This window comes from Lepidothrix coronata, unplaced genomic scaffold (genome assembly GCF_001604755.1).
Source record: "Lepidothrix coronata isolate B3197 unplaced genomic scaffold, Lepidothrix_coronata-1.0 Scaffold2, whole genome shotgun sequence".
NCBI classification, from domain to species: Eukaryota; Metazoa; Chordata; class Aves; order Passeriformes; family Pipridae; genus Lepidothrix; species Lepidothrix coronata.
The window spans coordinates 5645986-5666364 of record NW_016690182.1 but is presented as its reverse complement, the minus strand read 5'-3'; the positions used below and the strand labels follow the sequence as shown (position 1 = coordinate 5666364).

The 20379-nt window shown below is 46.5% G+C and overlaps 1 protein-coding gene across 9 annotated transcripts in view; it reads left to right on the top strand.

The window, feature by feature from the left end:
• The window catches only part of MBNL3 (muscleblind like splicing regulator 3), a 92399-nt gene that overhangs the window by 31008 nt on the left and 41012 nt on the right, over positions 1 to 20379 (top strand). For 2 of the 9 annotated variants that reach the window (XM_017816811.1, XM_017816801.1), the window contains exon 2: positions 2260 to 3259. The exons of 1 other annotated variant lie outside the window; for it this stretch is intronic. In XM_017816811.1, coding sequence (XP_017672300.1) covers positions 3086 to 3259 — 174 coding nt within the window. In that variant the 5' untranslated portion in view covers positions 2260 to 3085. Of the gene's footprint in view, positions 1 to 2215; positions 3260 to 3379; positions 3513 to 3532; positions 3996 to 20379 lie in introns of those variants that run through there. 6 more of the 9 variants (XM_017816835.1, XM_017816791.1, XR_001875142.1 and 3 more) reach the window with 6 other exon arrangements.

Below are 20379 nucleotides of genomic sequence, written 5' to 3'. Positions count from 1 at the left end.
GTTTCCATAGCACAGGAAATTCCTTGTGTTTCAGTCTTGCACATGGAACAGACAAGTGTGGGGTGCAGGGTGTGGGGCAGGGACAGTTTCCATCAGCAGAAGGACATTGGCAAGTATTTCTTCAGTTTTCTGTTTGTTTCTCCCACCAAGAGTTGTAAAAGAAAAATATCAACCATGTTACATGTGTCTGAATGCCTTGATATTGGTAGTTTATGTTTTGTAGGATTTATTTGATTTACCTTTCATTAACATGATTCCCTTCGTTTTGAGGACTGAGCAGCTTAGTGCAGGTATTTACCTGTGGGCACGTGTGTGCTCCTGAGCTGCATGGCTGTGAGCAAGATCAACGTTTGGTTTGTTGCATTCTTTGGGATTTCTTGAGGTAGAAGGTCTGGGAAGTGGCAGATGTTACTACACTGTTTGTACGTCTTGGTGTAACTGTGTGTAAGGTCAGACCTGTCATATTCCATCCCCAGCATTAATAGACCCTCACTTCCCTGGGAATCTGAAGATGTGGAATAGGCACTTAATCCACAAGATGGTTGTATTTCAGTCTGCTCCGAACAGCTTCTGAGAGAGCATTCTTTGTAATCCCCACCCATATCTGACCTGTTCTAGCTCGTTTCTAAGAGCTGCACCCAGCCAGTCCCTAGCTCCCTGCAGAACATTTCTGCACATCTTTTCCTGCTTGCTGAGCTCATTTGAACAGGGAGCCCACACATCAGCGAATGGGATTCCTATATAAATTTGCCCCACTTGCAAAATTGGAATTGATTTAGAGCATCTCTTCAGTATGAAACCAAAATGATACAAGCATGGCTAGTTGTGCTTTTTCCCCCCCTCTTTGAAGTTTAAAACACACTTAGCAAATGTGACGTTTGTAGTCCCTGTTCCCCACCTGATGTGCAAAAATCCAAAGGTCCTTCCAGAAGCATGGGTCAGACCAATCTCTGTGCTGATGCTGCAAGCTGGATTGCAAGGATGTGGGTAGTTCTTGTAATGAGCTTAATTAAGCCTAGAAAATACTTGCAGTATAGGTTTAACGAGCATTGTTTTTTCTAAATTGAAATAATTCGATCTGTGAATCAAACAGCCTCTGTGCCCCACCCCCTGCTGCTGATGACAGCCTCTTCCCACACTTCTTCCTTGGTAGCATTGTTTCCATTGTTTCCAGCTCCAGTAGGTTTCAGTTACTGATCAGTGTAATTGCAATAACACACCAATAATAAAAGAGGAATTTAAGCTTCCTTTTCTTGTAGTTGAAGGCTCTTCTCCTGCAAAAGCTTGAAGTCTTAATAGCAGTCACACGAGCAACATCCCGCGCCTGTCAAATGTTTGCAAAACTGGCCGGCCGTATTTTAGGAAGATAAAGGGCTGGATTTTGGGAACTTGGAAACAGCCCAATCCAATCAGGCAGCAGTGGCACAACTAATATTAGAATGGGAGACTCTAGGGACAGCTTAACATTTTAGTGGATGCCAAGGAAGCCTTGAACAGGAATGCATTAAAAGTTGTTTGTTGTATAACACGAGTTGCTGGAGTCAGAGTAATTCGAGTTGCCTTTGGTCTGGTGGAAAACTACAGCTGTGAGCAATGAGTTAATTTTTTCCGTGTGTGGCTTAAGTTTCCCTGTCGGGTTTGCTCATAATTTTGTAGGCTCTGAATCCATAGAGGAGCGACTCCGAACCAGTCGTTTGCCTTCATGTGCCATTGCAGGAGCACATCTGTGCTGGGGATGCGTTCAGTGGAACCCCTCGGAGTGCGGGAGGGGTGTAGGGCTGAGCTGGACCTTCGTATACAAGAAAGCTGCTCTTCCTGCCCGAACGGTTCCTGCAGAAGGGGGGTGGGCTAGTTAATGTTAAAAATTAAAAAAATAAAAATACTAAGGAAAAAATATTCCTCCCTAGTTTGGGAGGGCTTGGGGGTTGCAGTCCACAGCGCTGGCCCTGCGGGGGAGGCAAAAAGCTGGGCTGGGTGTCCCTGTCCCTGTCCCCGGCCCGGTCCTGTCCCTGTCCGGTCCCGGGGGGTCCCGGGCTGCGGCGGGCACTGACCGCGGCCGCTATGAAACGGTCTCTTTGATTGGTCGGCTGCGCGCGCATGCCGCTGTAACGGCAAGCGCCATTGGACGGCGGCGCCTGCCATGCGCCGCCGGGCGCGGGCAGTGCCCCCGTGCCCGCAATGGCCGCCGGCGCCGCCCCGCGCCCGCCCAGCGGGGCCGCCGCCGGCTCCTGGCTGATTCTATTTCTCTTTTTCCTGCAGGTTGCTGAAAAGTGCCTTTCCTGAAGCCACCGCTGCTTGGATTTCTGTCTAGGGCTGCCTCTCTCTGCCCCTCGCCCCCCCTCTCTGTTTAATTCGGCGTTGCTTGCAGTCCGTGCCCTGACGGCGGCTCCTCCAGCCTAGCCCTTTTTTTTTTTTCTCCCCATTTACACGCAGTTTGCTCAGCCATTTTATTTTTTTTCCTTCCCCTGACTATGTAGCAAATATTTAAAAGAAAAGAAGGAAAGAGAGGAAAAAAAAAATCAGACATCCTTTTGCCTGTTTTCATGCTCGCGAACCGTAATTTTTAGAAGCAAGAAATAGAAGGAAAAAAAAACCCCGAAGTTTTCTCCCTAAGGACCGAGACCATTCCACAAACTGAAGTGCTGCCAGCAGCATATGCTTTTTGCAAGAATAATTGAAACCATTAACTGGAGAGCACAGAATTCTTTTGAAAGTCTGCCAGTTATTTGCAAGTAACTTTGGCAGTGGCACAAAATATAACACTTGTATTTTAACTTCTACAATTGCACTTTTAGGAGCTGGCCTCTAATTTGATTTTCAGTTGTTCTGATAAGATTTCTATTTTATGATTGGCTTTATGTTTAATTCTTGTTTAAAGAAACACGATTTGACTTAAATGAAAACCTAAGTGCTGATGAATAGGAGTTCTACCAAAGCAACAAGTTAGTTATTTCTTCACGTTTAACTTGAATTCACTTTTTTACCCTTTTTTTAAAAAAAAAAAAGAAGAAACAAAAAAGATCAGCAGCGAATATTACCCTGAGGAAGGGTGCGATTGCTTGCATTTTAATTTTTGTTTTTTAATATGGCTGTAAACGTTTCCCTGGTCCGTGATACAAAATGGCTGACGTTAGAAGTGTGTCGAGAGTTTCAGAGAGGTACTTGTTCTCGGTCTGATGCAGAGTGCAAGTTCGCCCATCCGTCACGGAGTTGCCATGTGGAAAATGGTCGAGTTATTGCCTGCTTTGACTCCCTAAAGGTGAGGACTGTCTAACGCGTGCATTACCTAAGCTTACTTGCTTTTCCTTCTCTTCCAAGTGGCTCAGTATGCTGGGATGTGGGATGTGCAGAACAACTGTTTATTGCTTTGTTTCTGCAGGGAGGACGCTGCGGTGCGGGATGCAGCTCCCGAAATCTAGGCTGAGTCTGACATCGGGTGCGACTGCCTGGATTGCCAGGCATTGCAAGGAGAGACAGGATTCTATCCAGGGCATTTTCCGATGGTAGCTCAGGTCTGATATAGCTGTCCCCGAAGTGGAGAATGCAAGGTTGTGGGCAACAAATGAAACTAAATAAGAAGAGAACTGAAACCCAGTGCTTGAGTGGCCAGAGCACATGAGCCATGCATTCGGTGCAGGGATCTGAAATGCGCTTTTAATGAGCAGGAATGAAAGCAGCGTTTTAAGATAATGAATCAGCTTTACATGTCTTTCCTGGAGACAGAGTTGCAGATGCACTCTTAACGCTGTCCGGTAGATGAGGAACAGCCAAAATATTTGGAGAACAACATTCCCAGAAATGGGCGTCGGGAAAATGCTTTCTGCAAGGGACATGCAAACGCGATGGCTCTGCCAAGCCTGTTGGAGCTGTGGCTGCGCCTTGTGGCTGGTGCTCATCCTTGCAATGTCTGTTCGGGAGGCAGTAAATAGCTCTTGATTGCTTGTCACTGCCGGAGCTCCAGGGGTGACTTCTGAACGTTACCAAAGACCTGGACTGTCAGTCTGGGTGTGGGATGGGGGGCTCACAGGAGGGGCATCTGTTTCCAGGCTCACTTCACAATGTTTCTTGGAAAAAGAATATCCACTTTTTTTTCTTTTTTTTCCCAGAAGTATGACTCCTCAAATGTGGTTTTAGGAGGATAGTAAAAACTCTGAGACCATATGGATAACTGATAGTGTTTGAGATCTCTTGACATTGCGTTTAATGTTTTGATCAGAGTAATTAACCTGTTTAAATTTCTAGAAAGAGTCTGGTAAATTTTACAAGCTTGAAAGTTTTCCCTTGAACTTCAACTGTTGCTTGAAAAGATTTGGGTTTATTTTTATGAGCATAATGAGTAACAGAGCTGGTGGAATTATGTATGCACAGGTTCAGACTGGGGCTGGATCTGGTCTGACACTGGTTTACCCATTTTATTCCTTAGTGGCTTCTTCATATTTTCACTTGTTTTTTTCCAAGAAACTCAAGTTTTCTGTTTGCATTCAGTTTTCTCTTTTTAATCTGATTATATGCAATGACTCTTAGTTATACAGTGACTTTCAAATGTTCATTTACATTGCTGGTTTGCTGATAGCAAAAGACAAACATTTTTTTATTGAAGGGGAAAAAAAAGTCTTGTTCTTTATGCCCTTGAAACTTTTGAATTGCAGCCGGTGACAGTGGAGATACTTTTAATGAAGAGATTATTACGATCACATTTTATAGCGTTTATTTGTGAACAGAAAGGAGGGCTGTCATGCTGTGTAGGGTGGTTTTGTGCCACTAGCAGAACTTGCCTGCAGTGTCTCAGGGACGTGTCCCCTGTGCAGGCACCCAGCTTGGCTGGGCTCTGAGCTGTGCTGTATTCTGCTGTCACCCGGTGTGTGACGCTTCCCCACGTGTGCTGTTGGCAGTGCAATGTCTGCAGCTCACCCAGGCTCTCTGTGCCAGCCCCTCTCTGCACGGCTGGGGCTGGGAGATGTGCAGGACAAGTCCGTGGGCAGCTGGGCTTCAAATCTCACCCACTGGTATGGGCAAACCCTTTCCCACTCAGCAATGGGGAATGGGATGGGGAACACCACATTAAGAAAGAAAAGAAAAAAAAAGTAAGTCAGAGTGTGATCATCTACAGCTCAGAGCATTTCCCATGTAATTGGCTGTTAATGTTCTTGTTGCAGTTTCCTCTTGACACAGTAGCAGATGCTAGTTAAGTGGCCTGAATTTTTTAGAGAACAGATTTTTTGGGTTTAGGAAAGCCTCCTGGAGGGCCAACAACTCTGTCTTTGGGAAGTACAGCAGGAGGAGTCTGACTGTGCAGAGCACTTGGCCAAGGGTTAATGATGGGGCTGTTTCTGCACCCCACTTCTCAGACAAGAAGTGGGTCTTGGAGCACTTCCTACCTCCAGACCCATGGATCCAGTAGCTCTCCCTGGACAGAGCCCTGTTTCCACTGTGCCACGGAGAGCCATGGTCTGTGTGTGTGTTTGGGTACACCACGGGTTTCCCAGTGGAGAGAACCACCCTGGTGACTAAACTCCCAAACAATGGTTGTTCTGTTCTTGGGCCAGAGCTGGGCTTGCAAAGCCCTGTTTGCAGTGGCGTTGAGGGGCTCATGGCAATACCAGTGGCCTCCCTTACCTTTGACAAGAGAGATGTTACATTCTCAGACCTGCTAAGAAGCTTTTCATGCCCATCCTGTGGATGTCTTTGTGCCCAACAGCTGTTGAACACTGACCCTCCCTCCCGTGGAGGGCTCAATAGCTGCTTAGTGCTCTCTTGTCTTTTCACGCCCTGCATTAGCAGAACATCTGTGTTGCTTTATTGGAGACAGGATATAGGATGCTTGCAGCTAATAAGTTTTCCCGTTGTCTTGCAGTCGCCCAGGGCTTTGTTCGGAGGTTGCTTATCTGCATCCATTGTGTACTGCTGTTGCTTGTTTTTTTTTCTCACAAACCTCTTAAGCCTGAACAATGCCTTCATACAGGAACTCCTGATAACCCAGTGTACAATGGTTTCACCTCACCGGTCAGGTCACGAGCAGCATATATATACTTTCTACATCTCTCTTTAACCTTTTTTCCTCAATCTCCTGTAGCAGTTCTGTGCCTGTTGCAGCAACAAGAGTGGTAATCTTCCAGAAGCAGCCAGGCTGCCTCAGTGTGGGTTGTTTCATGGGTGGCTCTTGCTACCTGTAATCTTGTGAAGAACACACAGGACTCCTGAAGGTAGTGGGGTCCTCAGTGATGCTCAGGTGGGGATCAGCACGAAATGCTCTGCAGGAGAGTTGTATTTTATGCAATGTTTTAGTGGTGAAATATGGGGCCTTAATTAGGCTGAAAGTGCAGGACTGGGTCTTGCTGTCCTGAGCTGTGCTTCTTGGAAGGGGGAGTTTGCACATTTGTAGGCAGCAGAAGGAACCTTTCTCGAGCATATTGATATAAAACTTAAAAATAGTTCCTTGCAAGAAGCTGCAATTTGAACTGGATGCCAAGAGAGCTCTCATTCTCTACTCGTGCATCCCTCCTGGTTATTCTGGAAGCAGTGCACTCTGAATTAATTTGTGTGAATGGAAGAGCAGGCTGCACTGTTTGGTGGAGGGCAGTCCAGAGGCACGAGAGCCAGCTGTGCTGGGCCACCCCACTTCCAGAGGTGACCACGAGGGCATCTGGGCAGCGGCCAAGGCTCTGGGGTACCTCCTAGGCAGGTCCTGTGGCACCTCAGAGACGTTCTGAGCAAAGGAGAGGAATGGAATGTCGTCCCTGTAAGCTCAGATGGCCTTTGGGTTCATCCGTTGCTTCTTTTCCAGGCTCATTGTGCACCGTCCCATGCAGAGCTGGTGCTTTTTGTAAGGGTCAGGACACGGGTTGCCAGCTCGTGGCAATTCCTACAAAGGTTTGTTGTGGCACTGCAGTGAGCTGTCTGCGAGTGCTCATCAAGTCATTAACCTTCGTATTCAGGCTGGATCAGGAGGGCGGGGTAAGATCTTAATTCCTGGCCAGTAAGCCATTGGTTGTGTTTTCAGTTTCTGAACGTGTCAGGCAGGAAAAAAGCAGCATCTTTAAACACTAATGGAGAAAAAAGCTGAGAGATGGGGCATTAGGAGCTAGTGATATAGTATATAAAAATATGTAACTAATGCACATTGGTTGTTCAGAGGCTTTGAATTATACTGCTCACTGGACTTATGGACTTGTGGTTTAAAAAAAATTTACAAACCCAGCTTTTGAGAGGTGTGGGTTGGGGAGGTTTTTTGTGTTTGTTTGGGGTTTTTTTATTTTTTTTTAAATTTTCTTTATCAACATAGTAATTTCCATATGCACACTGAAGTTTTGAAGAGCATTTTGAGACAGAAAATAGTGAGATGAAAAATTTCAGGAATATGAATTTTGACTTTGGGAGGTCTAATGTGAAAAACATTGTTAAGCTATTGCGTGTTTCAAAGCACTTCTCTATAAAAAAGGTGAGTTTTCTGTGAACAGGCATAAAATCAAGTTAAAAGTAGAATTGTCTGTTTTCTAAAAGAAGTGTTATTTTCTGGTAATAGTATTCAAAGTCCCACAGCAGTCTAAAAAGTTCACAGTGCTTGGGCAATAAATGTACCATATGATCTTGAAACTGCTGTACCTGAGGCTGTTGCTTACAGTTTTCATGCTAATTTGTACCTGGCTTATGCTGACTTGACTAGAATTACTTCTGACTGTTACTGGTTGGAAATCAAATCTACTTTTTTAAAATTTAAATAAACTGCAAACTAGGAAACAACTAAAACCACCCACTAAACTTAGCATATGGTTACACTTTTAGAGACGAAGAAAGCAAACAAAGCCATAAAGATATTTTTGGAGACACTCTGACTGCATGTCTCAGCTCAGTGTAATAGAGAGACAAATATTCCACGTGAGCAGTGTTGAGCCAAGTTACCTGTGTGACAAACCTTCACTTTTCCTTTGGCCATTAAGCCAAATTACCTGAGTGGCAACAGTAGATTTACAGCAGCTTTCTGTCCTCTGGATGCTTGTGTGTCATTTGGCATGTTGTAAGTGCTTTTTATAAGTACTGAATCAAACATCTGAAAGTGTGGAAAAATGTATTTAAACTCCGTTTTATTTGTAAAAACTAAATACTGTATTTCTCTGTTAATTTCTGTATTTTTCTTTGTATTTCTCTCTGAATTAGAGTGGCACTTCAAGGAGAATAGGAAAGCTTGTGGAGGAAAAAAGTAATTTAGGCCTGATCCCTTCTTGTCTATAAGTTACAACAAGTTCCATTTTTTCACAGCTTAATTTATTTGGCACACATGCTGTGTATACTCTCTGTAGTGTCTTCAGAAGTTTTTTGGCACATCTGTGGGATGGAGAGTACTGATGGAGAAGGTCACCTGGCACTGCCTGTGGGTGAGCACCTCCCAGGCCTGCCCCCGTGTCTGGACTGCAGATGCTCTCTGTGGGGTCAAGGCTGGTTACTTGAAGATGATGCGTCACCTCTCTAGGCATGTTCAGGTTTCCAGGGAAAGAAAGGATACACCTTGTTGCTTTAATCTGCCTGGACGATCTTCCTGTAAGACAGAGGTCTGTGCAGAGCATGTTTGATTTGTTTGGTGTTATCCAGTGGTTCCTCTGATGTCCCAGTAGTCTCACTTCATTCATCTGTGACTTTTTGACAGCTGAACCATGACAGATGAGCACTGGTGGGTTTCGCTATCATGGTTTAGAAGATTGCTGCCCTGAGCTGTCCCTTTGCTTCTCTGTTGCAGGTTGCTGCCTCTGCAGCAGGGTTAGCAGGAGGACAGAGTGCCTTAGGCACTGAATACAAAGTCCTGCATCTGGAATTCCCTTGGTCCTGGCTCTCCAGGGAGCTGCTGGGCAATGAACACATGTAACTGGAAACAGGCTGGTGTTACCTGGTGACTCTGCTGCAGGGACAGCAATAGATAGGGAGGTGCAGGAAGGTCTTATTCATTGCCAGCCATTTGCAAAGATGTGAGGCAGAGCCCTTGGCAGGAATTCCTTGTCTGTGCTTTAGAGCAAGCGGGTGATCTTTGAGGTGTGCTGTGGAGGGAGAAGAGGCTGGCCCTGTCCCTATTTCTGCTGAGTCTTTCTGTAGCTGAGCAGCCTCATCTTGGCCTTTCCATTTCTGAGGATATGTGCTTTGTGAAACTTGGTGTTTGTGGTAACATGGCAAGAAAGGTGAGATGTCTGTAGGCTTCCTGGTGCATAGGCTAGTTCTGGTGCTATCCTGGAGAGATGCTCCCTTTTCAGCTACATGCTGAAAGAATGGAGGAAGTCCTGGGAATACTGTGTAGCTCTGGAAACCACGAGAAGTGGGATCCATCCCAGCACAGAGAGCTTCTTGGGGCCCCTGGAGATAGGAGCTGGAGAGGCCACACTGTCAGTGCTGATGTGGATGTTGAGAGTCTGTGAGGAGTCTTGCAGTGAGTTGTCTGAAATAAACTGCCCACCAAGCTATCAGTGTGACACTTTTAGTAGTAGCTAAATACTTGAAGTTATTATTTTCTTAGTTGATCAGGCTTTGATAACTTCATTCTGAAAGTGTTGGTCCCTTATGTGACATATTGGCCTCCTTGATAGACCTTAGACTCACACTCCTGTGGAAGGTGGATATTTGGTGACTGGGTATTTGCTGTGCAGTGGATGGAGAGCACTGTCTGTGCCCCAGGCCTCCTGACCACACAGATCTCCTGAGAGCTTGCCTGCACAGGAGCAGATGCCTTTACTGTTGTCTGCCTGTGTGTGAGTGCCAGTCTCATGTGTGGTGTCCCTGGGTCAGGTTCAAGAGGCTGGCAGAGGTGTGGGCACAGGCTGGCACATTGGGAGGCACTCCCAGTGCAAGGGGCAAGCACAGGACCACTGTGCTTGTCTGAGTTCCTGTAGCTGATTAATTTATTACATCTTTTCCTTGGGCCTCTGACTTGTGTGCATTTCCCCTTGAACATGTTGGAAAGCAGAACTGTGCCCACAAATTGTTCCTGAGACCACACTTTGGAGGCCAGCCTCTCTGGGGAGGTGGGCCAAGCAAATTCAGCAGTGGGGTTTTGCTGCCAGCCTTGCTTTGCCTTTCCTCACCAGCCAGCCCTGGCAATGCAGGGCCTCTGCTCCTGCCTGCAGCTCATGTTGCCTCGATCTTTGCTGTGTGGCGTGAGCAAACCACCATCCTCAAAGGGTAAAGCCAGCAGCATTTACATTATTAATATCAGCCAAGAGTAACCTTGGGTTTCTGGTTGGGAAGATGGTGGTAAAGTGCTGACTGCTGCTCACACTTGCCTAAAAAAGCAGGAGAGAAATTCTTTTGGGATGTGACTCTAAACCCTTCTGAGCTTCTGCGAGCTCTTAAGCAGATACATTTTGAAACCTTTTATGGGCATATTGCAATGTTCCACGTCCGTGGCATGCCATCTCCTGCTCCCGAGGCTTGCTTTCCTATTTTAAGGGCAAAGCCCTCCAGACTGAGGTTCCAGTTCTGCAAAATACTTAAGCCCAATTTTAAGTGCTGTAGAGTTCCTGTGGGGAGCAAAGAACTCCTTGTGCTGGAGTGAGTTATTGCATCAGGTTTTGAGGGAGAGAGAAGTGGTCTTCTCAGCCAGTCTCCAGAGGGGTAGAACTGCCCATGGTTGTTTCCTCTGCCCCCTTTGGCCTTCCAGTTTGGAAGAGTTTCTTTCCTGCTGGGACCTGCAAGCACTAGCTCTGTGCCTGTAACCCAGTGCAAATGCAGTGGGGTGCTCTGTGAGCTGCAGGGGTTTCTCTGCACTGGGAGGAGGGAGATGGGGTGCTAAGCCCAGCCAGCAAGTTGTGGCTGCTCTTGCATTTACCCTTGCCTGGCTGTGAGTCAGAAGTTGGCCAAAGGAGCATGGAGGCTGTGGGGTGTGTGTGTGTGGGTGTGTGTGTGTGTGTGTGTGTACAGTGAGCTCTGGCACCTCAGCTAGTGCCATGTTGCAAGCCGTGGCACTGTCAGATTCTCCTGGGAAGGAAGTTCAGGCATTACATCTTCCAGCCCTGATGTGTAGCAGTAGCTAATACTGGGATTGAAATAGAAGCCCCAAACCTACAAGTCTCTATCCCCGGAGAGAGTCTGGGGCAAAGAGGATCCTTGTAATCATGGAGCGACACTTGGCTGTGGTGTCCTGTTTTGTGGCAGTGTCAGTGAAGCTACTTAGGGACTTCTAGTGCTCCTGATTGCATTAGGCCAGTTAGGGAGCTGGGGGGAAGGTGGCGAAAGATGCCTTCGGGGGGAGTGACTCTGAACAAGCTGTGTGGAGTTGGTGGATTTCTTCAGCAGCGTAGCATCAGTTTGATGTAATCCCTTTGCTGACAATAGCTTTCTGCCACTTGGTTCACCCATCTGAAGGAGGGTGCTGTAACATGCATTGATGTAATTGAGCTGTTTGGAAGCTTGAAAACAAATATAAACAAGATGTACCGGGCCTTCTGGAGAGCCCATCCTCTGACATCTCCTACTGAGCATTTCAATAAGTGGTTAGATTTCCAAGTGAGGAGCTGAGCTCTTTGAAAATCTGCCCCTATAAATATTGTTATGCTGCTATTAAATGCTTTGAGGACCTTGGGTGTTGCCCCATATAGGCACAATTTTACTTCTGGCTTATTAATATTGTTTTACTGCTGTTCATAAAACAGCAGAGACCCAAGTGCTGACCCTCTTCCTTGCCCCATGTAGCTTCTCATGTCGTGTCTGATGACAGCATTTTGATTAGAGGAAAGGCCAAGGATTTGGAAAACCAGCTTTCAGAGCCTTGTGATGATGCAAACTGCCTCAAAGTGTTGTAATGTCAGTCTCTGTGCCTAATTGCACTTTTTGACCTCAGAGGAGCAGTACTAACAAAATCTCTTTGAAGGCTGAGTGTAACTGAGCTGCTGTAGTAACAAGACTCTGGGTGTTTTAGACAGGTGTCTTAACTGAGTAAGCATTTCAAACCTTGGCTCCTTCTAAATGAAAAGCTATCAAACATGTTTAGTTCCGCAAGCTTAGCTGTCTGTTAGGAAAGGCCTCTCTCCTGAAATGGCAGCGAAAATATTCAGCTTAACCATAGCTAAAGTGTTAAGATAGTAAAATCTTTCTGCTGTCCACACAGTAGATGTGGCACAAAAGTAACACTGATCTTTTGTGGACCTTGGGCTTTACCTCTGGCTCTCTGAACATCTCATTTGGCCTTGTTGTGGGTTTCAGTGACATGCTTACTTGGTGTCCCCACAGTCAGAGGAGTTGCATGCTGTGATGCTGGAGTGATGGATTTTTAACCTCTTTGTTTTTATCTCCTCTGTTTGAAGCCAGCACCTGGGAATGGCTCTGTACTGTTCTCTGCATGCTTCAACTCTGAGCTGGAGGTGCCTTTCTGCAACATTTAGCTTAAAGCTGTGGGGAAGAGGCACGTTCCTGAGAGGGGACAATTGGCTTGCTGGGACGTGAGCATACTCAAACCAAGCAATTCCCCAAGTTTGTAGTGAAATGTTACGGCAGATGGCCTGCTTACAATGTGGGATATTATTAGAACTATGATCAGTGCTAATAAGGTCACTGGCGGTGGGGGAGGAGGTCAGTGTCTGACCTTGTTTGGAAGGTGGCAGCCTGTGCTCTGGGGAAGTTTTCCTCTTGGACCAGTGGAATGTGGATGTTTAAAACAAGCTACTTTGTGTATTAATCTGGCTGCACAGTAGAGGGAAGACCCACCACACTAGCCCAGCACGCCTGCTGGCGCAGTGCTGCTGGCCCCCACCCCTTGCTGAGGCGGCTGCACAAAGCACTGTTAGAAAGTGGAGCCAAATTCTGCTTTAATTGACAGTCCTGGGAATGGGAACCAGGAGCAGTTTAGCTAATCCTGCAAAATGGGTATGGTATCACAACACACTGCCCAGGTGCCTGGTTGGTGGTGTGCTCAGTTTTATCTTGCCTCTGACCATACTCACCATTAACGCCGCACTTAGTTTTAGCTGATCTCTCCTACACTGGTGTCAAAAAAAGACCCAAAACAACCATTATGGACAGGAGTGTTTGCATTTAGCTGAGTTGCATTAGTGATGTCCACGTCTTTGCCCAGCAGTACCCACACCAGGTTCTGATGGGGATTCAAGCCATTAGCCCAAAATGTGCTGCTTTATTTGTCTCATTACTTCTGCTCTGAGTGATTAGCTGTGGGTGCTTAGTGAGATACAGCTCTCAGCCAGAGAGGCAGTTAGGAAAGCGTGGAGTATCACTGTGCAGTGGAGGAGATGGCCAGGGCAGCATCGACAGAGGGGAGTTGCAGCCAGCCTGCCTGGAGAGCACAGCCATCATGAGGGTGCTTCCCTAAGTCCTTGTTATCCGCAGGGGCACGGCTGGTGCTGGGAACAGTCACACGGAGATTAGGTCCTTAAAGAGCCCTGCCACAACCGAGCAAAGTTTGAATACAAACCTCAGCGTGTAATCCCAACTGCTTTGGCAGATCCCACTGACCAGCATTTCTTCCTCTTGCCATCCTCTCCTGAAGGATCAGGGCACGAGTAAAGCTTGCGGCCATTAAGTGCCGCTTGATCCCACATGGTCGGTTCGTGCAGTGTTGTGCTGCATGCGGTGCTTGGGCTCTGCTCCCAGAGTCCCTTCCACGTGATGCTGCAGATAGCAAGCCCTGGATGAGTTTGCCAGGAGGAAGCTAGAGCCTTGCAGGGTTGGACATTTAAGTCCATGCAGTAGCACTTGAGTGGTCAGGGCGGTGTGGAGTTGGAAGCCGGACATAAAGATGAGCCTTCAAGGAGGGCTTGGGAGGTCATCCAGGTATGGCAGAGGTCAGCTCTAGGAAGGAAAATGCTTTCCTCCCTGTGAGGAAATCTTGTTTTATAAAACAGTGGATTTCCAAGACAGGGAGTTTTCTTTGGAGGCGATGTCACTCTTTCCCAAACGTTGTAAGGGAAGGTGTTAAAGATGCTCCTGCTGCTTTATGCAGAATCCTTCCCAAATCTCACTCCCATGGTGCAAGACTTGCAATCTTATTCTAATGCCCTGTTTCTCCTTTCTGCTCTGTTTCCTCCTCCCCTCCGGGCCTATTTGTCCCCAAACCTTCCTGCAGCTCCTCTGTCCTCCCTGTCTCTGTTGTGGTGTCTGCAGGGACTGAACAAGAAAGCCTGAGAAGTCTCTTGCTCTCCTGTTGCTTCAGCAATTCTTTTTATTTCTTGGTGCATCTGGTGCACTTGCAGATGAAGAGATAATCATCACAGTTACCTCCCTGCAGACTTGGGCTCCCTGCTGTGTCAGTCCTGTTGCCTATAAAACCTCCGTGATGTGCTGCAGGGTGGGAGTTGGAGCAAGGCAGGCGGGCAGGCTGAGTCACTCAGGCGCTCGGAGTAGGAGAGCCATTAGGGTTGGTAAAAGCAAGACAGGGATGTCTGAAACCTTCACCAAACTGCAACCTCGAGGGAAGGAGATGGAGGTGACAAGAGAGAAGCAGAAGCATCTTGCCAAGGCACTTTCCCATAGGACCGGGGATCTCAGGGATGGGGCAAGGACCCCGGCCACCCATTGTTGCCAGCTCTGTCAGCATCCGCTGGCTGGCAGTCACACCAGGGCACGGATTACCCCACAGCATCAGCACAGCCTCCCTGCCAGCTCCGCATCAGGCTTCTGTCACTGGAGCCCACTCAAACTGCTCCTGCGCCATTTTCGGGAGAGTTGAGGGGGGGGGAAAAGTCCCTTGGGGGCTGAGAGACAAATGGACAAGGATCACTTTTACTAGCAGTGCAGAGGTGGGACGGGCAGGATGCCTGCCTGGCAGGAGCTCAGGAGGCATCAAGGGCATCACAGCTGCTGCTCTGCAAGCTGCAGCAGCCCAGCACAGCAGCTGGAATGCAGTCTGGGTGTTGCTGAGGCTTCCCCTGACCGCCTGGGGTTTTTCCACCAAGTCTAGTGTATTTAGACTGAAAACTCTTCAGGCTGGGACTGTCTCATTCTGTGTTTGGGTAGTAATTGGAGCAGGACCCTGAGCTGTAGCATTGATGAGTATTTGTATTCCCACAGCCAAAAATCCCCTGCTGCGGCCTTGTGCGATAAAGCACAGATTGAATTAAGAGGATTTTCATTGTTGTTTTGTGTTTCTCTGCATGGGTTTTTGAAGAGTCCATGGTAATGTAAAATCTTCAGAAGTTTTGCTCGCAGTACAGCTCACATTAGGTAGGACAGAAACAGTACTGAAAATTTTTTGGTTTTTTTCTGGTTTGATTATGCTAATTCTTGGGGAATGATTTTAAGCAGCCTTTCAGCGCTGAGCCCAACCAGAGGAAAAGTGTTAGCACTTTTCTTGATTTTCCTTCTTGGCTTGTATCAGAGGCACTTACAGAAAAGTTTGTGCAGGGATTTCCGCCAGGGCCCTATCAGAAGTCCATCTATCTTGGTTTAAGCCAGTGAGAGCATTTTTCCAGTGAGTGTTGGATTACCTAGGCACCGGTCCTGCTGCATTCCAGACTTGCTAATGACACTGGAGCTTCTTTGCAGCTACTCCTCTCACGTGGGGGAGAGACTGCAGATGTCCTCAGGAAAGGTCACTCTTCCTTGCAGAAAAAATCCCTCCAATCCCTCCTAGCCCCATCTATATGGGCCCATCCCACCTAAAAACAAATGAACATTTGCATTGCAGCTGACTCATCCTGACTGTGCCCGATGAGGGCAGTGAAAGGTGTTTTTCTTGTTGCCCTTTAGGAACGGATTGTGCTGCATCTGAAGGTATCTCTTGTCAGTAGCAGCAGCAAAATACATGAGGTCAGTTGTGTGCTGCCTAAGGAAGTCATGTTGTTTAAGATTGCCTTCTAATAGAAAACAGCCTTCAAAAGGTAATCCTTGCGTTCCTCCTCATCTACAAAAGGTTGAGCATCCCCTGCACTGGTGAACAGGACATGGATAAGCAGCTCAGAGCAGGAGTTTGAAAAGCAGAGCAGCAGTACAGGGAGGACAGAAAAACCCCACAGTAATTTGATAAGTTTGCTTTTGTGCTGCAATTCTGAATGAGCAAGCACATCCACTTGGATGTGCTTTAGTTGCTTCTGCCTCCCCCAGCTTTTCTCTTGTGCTCTCAAACCTAAAAAACCGAATCTGGTGGTTATTAAAAACACAAACTCCAAAACACCAAGCAAATGAAAGGAAAGCCCTGATCAGTTCCATTCCTGTTGGTCAGCTGGGACAGACGGATGGACAGATACACATGAATGCACACGCACGACAAATTCCTTTCTTAGCTGTTCTGGCACTTATACCAGTGCTGCTCAGAGGAGAATTTAGGTCAGGCTAAAAGTTGCATCCCACAGGAGTAAGTGGATATATCCACCCAGCTAGGCTCACAACCTTTTCAGTGTTCTGTCCTGCAGCTCTTGTTACTGGAGAGGGAACAGATCTAATCAGTGGCTACATGGAATTAACCTCTCAGCAGCTGAAATCATGGTTTCTACAAAATGCATTATCAGTTAATCCCCATTCCTGGTATCACGTGGAGAAAACAGACCACTCATGCTGGATTTTTGGGGTCTTTGGGCTGTACATCAGCGTAGAGACATGGAGACCCTGGATTTTGGGTGTCTAGGTCAGCATGGAATACGGGGTTAGCAGAAAGCCTCCTTGAGCAGGCTGGTTTGCAGCCTCTGTGTTGACTTACTGTTCCTGGGAAGGGTTTGTTACTTGCCTGTGTTCAGTTAGGGACAAGAGCACGGATCTGCTTTGGCTGAGCGAGGTCGGGAGTGTGAATGTGCACAGACTCTCACGAGGCTGGATAACAGACTGTGGGAACAGGAGTGTATGAGGAGTGTTGTAATTAGAACAGGTAGAAGTTTTTCTCTGGCTGAGGTTGTTTTAATAAATCCATCGTAAATTAACAGGTTTTCAGATGTTGGCACAGAACTTGGCATCCTGTTCATTAAGGCTGACTGCCTGTGTGGCACTTGTGACTAGTGCATGTGAATTGCAGTTAAATATGTCTCACTAATTGCAGTTTTAGCCCAGAACTATTATTGCCAAATTCTCCTTTTGCCCATAGAGATGGCATTGTATTATCTTTGGCATTGTGAGCCCATCGTGTTTACCTCCATGGAAAAAGGCCTACCCTGTTGCCACCACAGCTTCCTGTGCTGCTCCATGGGCTCAACTCCTAACAAACATTTACACTGCCTTAATCTCCCTTTCACTTGAGATGGTAGCAAATATTGGTCACATATCTGGTTTCTAGTGCCAGGCACTGCTTAAAGAGCACTTCTGAAGTGTTTTTTTAAATGAAAAATCCCCTCTGTGACTTAAATGTGCATGTGTTACCGGCTGTAATAAACAGCACACTAGATAGATCAATCTCCAAAAGCTGACTGAGGTGGAATATTTGCCTAGGGCAAGGCAGGCTTTCTTTTTGCTTGTTTTTTTTTGTTTCTTTTTCTTTCTTCCTTTCTCTTCAAGCCTTACTGCCTCCTAGATGGAGGGCTATGATTCAATGTCACTTGGCCTGAATGCCTTCTTTGGAAGCCAGTGGCCACGTGAGATGTGTGGTCCTTGCCTGCTGTGCTTAGCAGGCTGCAGGAGCTCTCTTGAAGGTGCTTTTTGTATCTGCACCTTTAATCCTTTGACCAGCAGCAAGTTCATTATACTGTGGGCATGAAATCTGAGGCCTGGCATAGACCAGAAAGATTTAGAGTCCTTGCTCAGAGAGGAGTGAGAGCATGTGGAGTCAGCCCTTTTCTGGTAGTCTGATAGTTTCTTCACAAAGCCAGAGTGGAGGGGAGATGGTCTGCTGTGCACAGATTTGCCTGGCACCTGTGGCTGAAACAGGAACATGAGGACAAAGCTCTTTGGTGAGCTGAATGTAGCCAGAGGGGCACAGCTATGGAGCAGTTGGCTGGGGACATCAGTGGGCCATCAGGGTGAGGGGCAGGGCGAGGCTTTACCCTCTGCTGTTGGGCAGATCTCAGCCAAGAGCAAAAAGGTGTCCTGTGCTTTGGAACATCAGACCCCTGGCTCTGACAGATGTCTGGGAGCAAATCTTGCAGTGGCAACTGAGGGCATCACCCTCTTGTATTGCTGCATCTGCTGCTGCCCTGCAGTCACATCCTTTGTTGGCTTAAGCTAATGCACAGAGGGGCTGTTGTGTCCTGTTCTGACATATCTTGGCATTTCCACCTGAAGAGTGGAAATCTGGGGTGGCAGTGCCATGGTGTGCCCCGGGAGGAGCCACCAGCATGCCAAGCAGAGCCCAGCCACATCCTTTCCTGCTCAGGGCCCTGCTGCGTTACCCCCTGGCAGCCCCTCAGTAGCTGAGGCTGAAGCACATCCTGCACAGTTATTTTTTCCAGACTGAAGATTCTCCCTGGAAATTGTTGTGTCCAGATGGAATTGATTCTTTTTTAAAGTTTTTTTTAGTTGTTTTTTGAAAACCAGGAACCTGTTTGTGCCCATTAAGCTGTTGCTTTCTGAACAAAGCAACAACACAAACAAAAATTAGGCTAATCCTCAGTTGGTAAATGGTTGTATTCTGCCAAGTTCTAAAAAAAAACCCCAAACCAAACCCAGCCACCCTCATATTTTTTTGTTTGCAGTTTCATTTTGCTTTCCAAAGCAGTGAGAATGAGGTTTTCTGAGCATGACTTTGCCCTCCACATGACAGGAGGGAGGGTCTGGGTCAGACACTGGGTTATCAATCTGTGGTCTTCCCTGTTTGCCTTGTCCCTTGTGTAAACTCCAGGAGCAAGGCTGCTGGAGGTGGTCATGCGTCCAATGTTTGTATTCATGAGCACAGTACTTTAACATTTATTCTCCTGGGCTTTAATGTACTTTGCTTGGTTCTGTCTACGTGTGGTTTGCCTGCTGCAATTGTAATATTCAACAGATACTGTAGGTAGAGGAAGGTCAGAAGCATCAACTTTCCGTGTGACCTTGACAGATTCAGCTGGTGAAAGTTGTAGAATTGGATTACGGGATTTGCAATGAAAAAGTGGTTTTAAGGGACAAGAGAAACTGCACTTGGTATTTTCAAAAACTGGCCTGGTGTAATAGCAATCTGGAGGAGCAGAATTGAGGGAGATGGAAGGTGAAGGTGAAAGACATATGAGAAGTTTAATTTTGTTTGGTTTTCTGTGGCGTTTTGTGGTGTTTTTTTAATACAGTACTTGTGCAATATTGTTCCAGAGACTGGCATGGACTTTTTTTGTAATTTAGTACAGAAGAGAAATCAATGACATGCCAGTGTTTCTATCTTCCAGGTAGAATTGATTTTTGTACTTACAATAATCCCACATTGAAACCCACAAGAATATTAACATTGCAGGGATGTCACCTGCTCAAGTCCTACTCTCAGCACATGCAGTGGTCCCAGGGCTAAACATGCTCCTCGATGTGCTCTTTTTACTGGGCAGTAAATGCCTTCTTTTGTTATTGTTATCGATCAGTTGCTTGAGCAGGTCTGTAAAGTCTTATTTTGCTTGCGGAGAGCCTATATTTGATACTGTATTAAAGAAGCCTATTTTATGGTGTCTTGAACATTCTTGAACCTGGGAGGGTAGTGGAATAATACTTGGAAGATGCTCAGTTCAGAACTCTGAATTGATGATACTTCTTTAACCTCATTTCAAGTTCGTGGTGGTAACAGACTGATATGGTTCACAAAACGTAGCCTAATCAAAATGTATAGGTGGATAGAAAAGAAAAGAGCTTGATGAAGTCTTTATTCCTCTCTTTTGTGGCATGAGATTGCTGTTATTGGAAGTAGTAATCTCTCAGATAAACATGTTTTTCTGCTCTGTGGCTCTACAGACCAAAAAATATACTTTGACAGTGCCATACTCTTTTAATATATATTCCTTGGACTTGGTAAACACCGTCCATTGCTTGGAGCAAACAAAAATGTTCCACAAACCAAAAACATTAAAATCAATACACTTTTTTTTTCATTGAGCATAACAGAGCATGCCATTGGCCTCAATGGAGAGAGCTTGGCAGGAGAACAGAGCTGGAAAGAGTTGTCAAGATGTAAAAATATAATGAAGGACCTACAGGGCTTTTCCCCAACAAAATAACTGCTCCGAGTTTGTAAAAACCTTCAAGTATAATAAACAGCTTGGAATGAAAATCCTGCATGAAAGCAGGAGGACAGCCACGACCTCTTTGTGCTGTCCTGGGGAAACTCAGTGGAACATTGCTGTATTCAGCAATGTGCAAAAGTAAAACTTCACTCACAGCAGCTCTCGGCTTCCCTAATTGCCAGGTGAATAAAGATTTGGGAATTTAGGCAAGTGCCTGTGGCTGCTTAGAATCTACTGGAATGCAGTAGTTGCATGTCCCCCCTCCCCGTTTCTAATTAAAATGTATTTAAAAATGCTGGGGTGATGGTACTTGTTTTAATACTTGATCTCTGTGCTAAGGAGCCATTGTTTCTGTATGGAG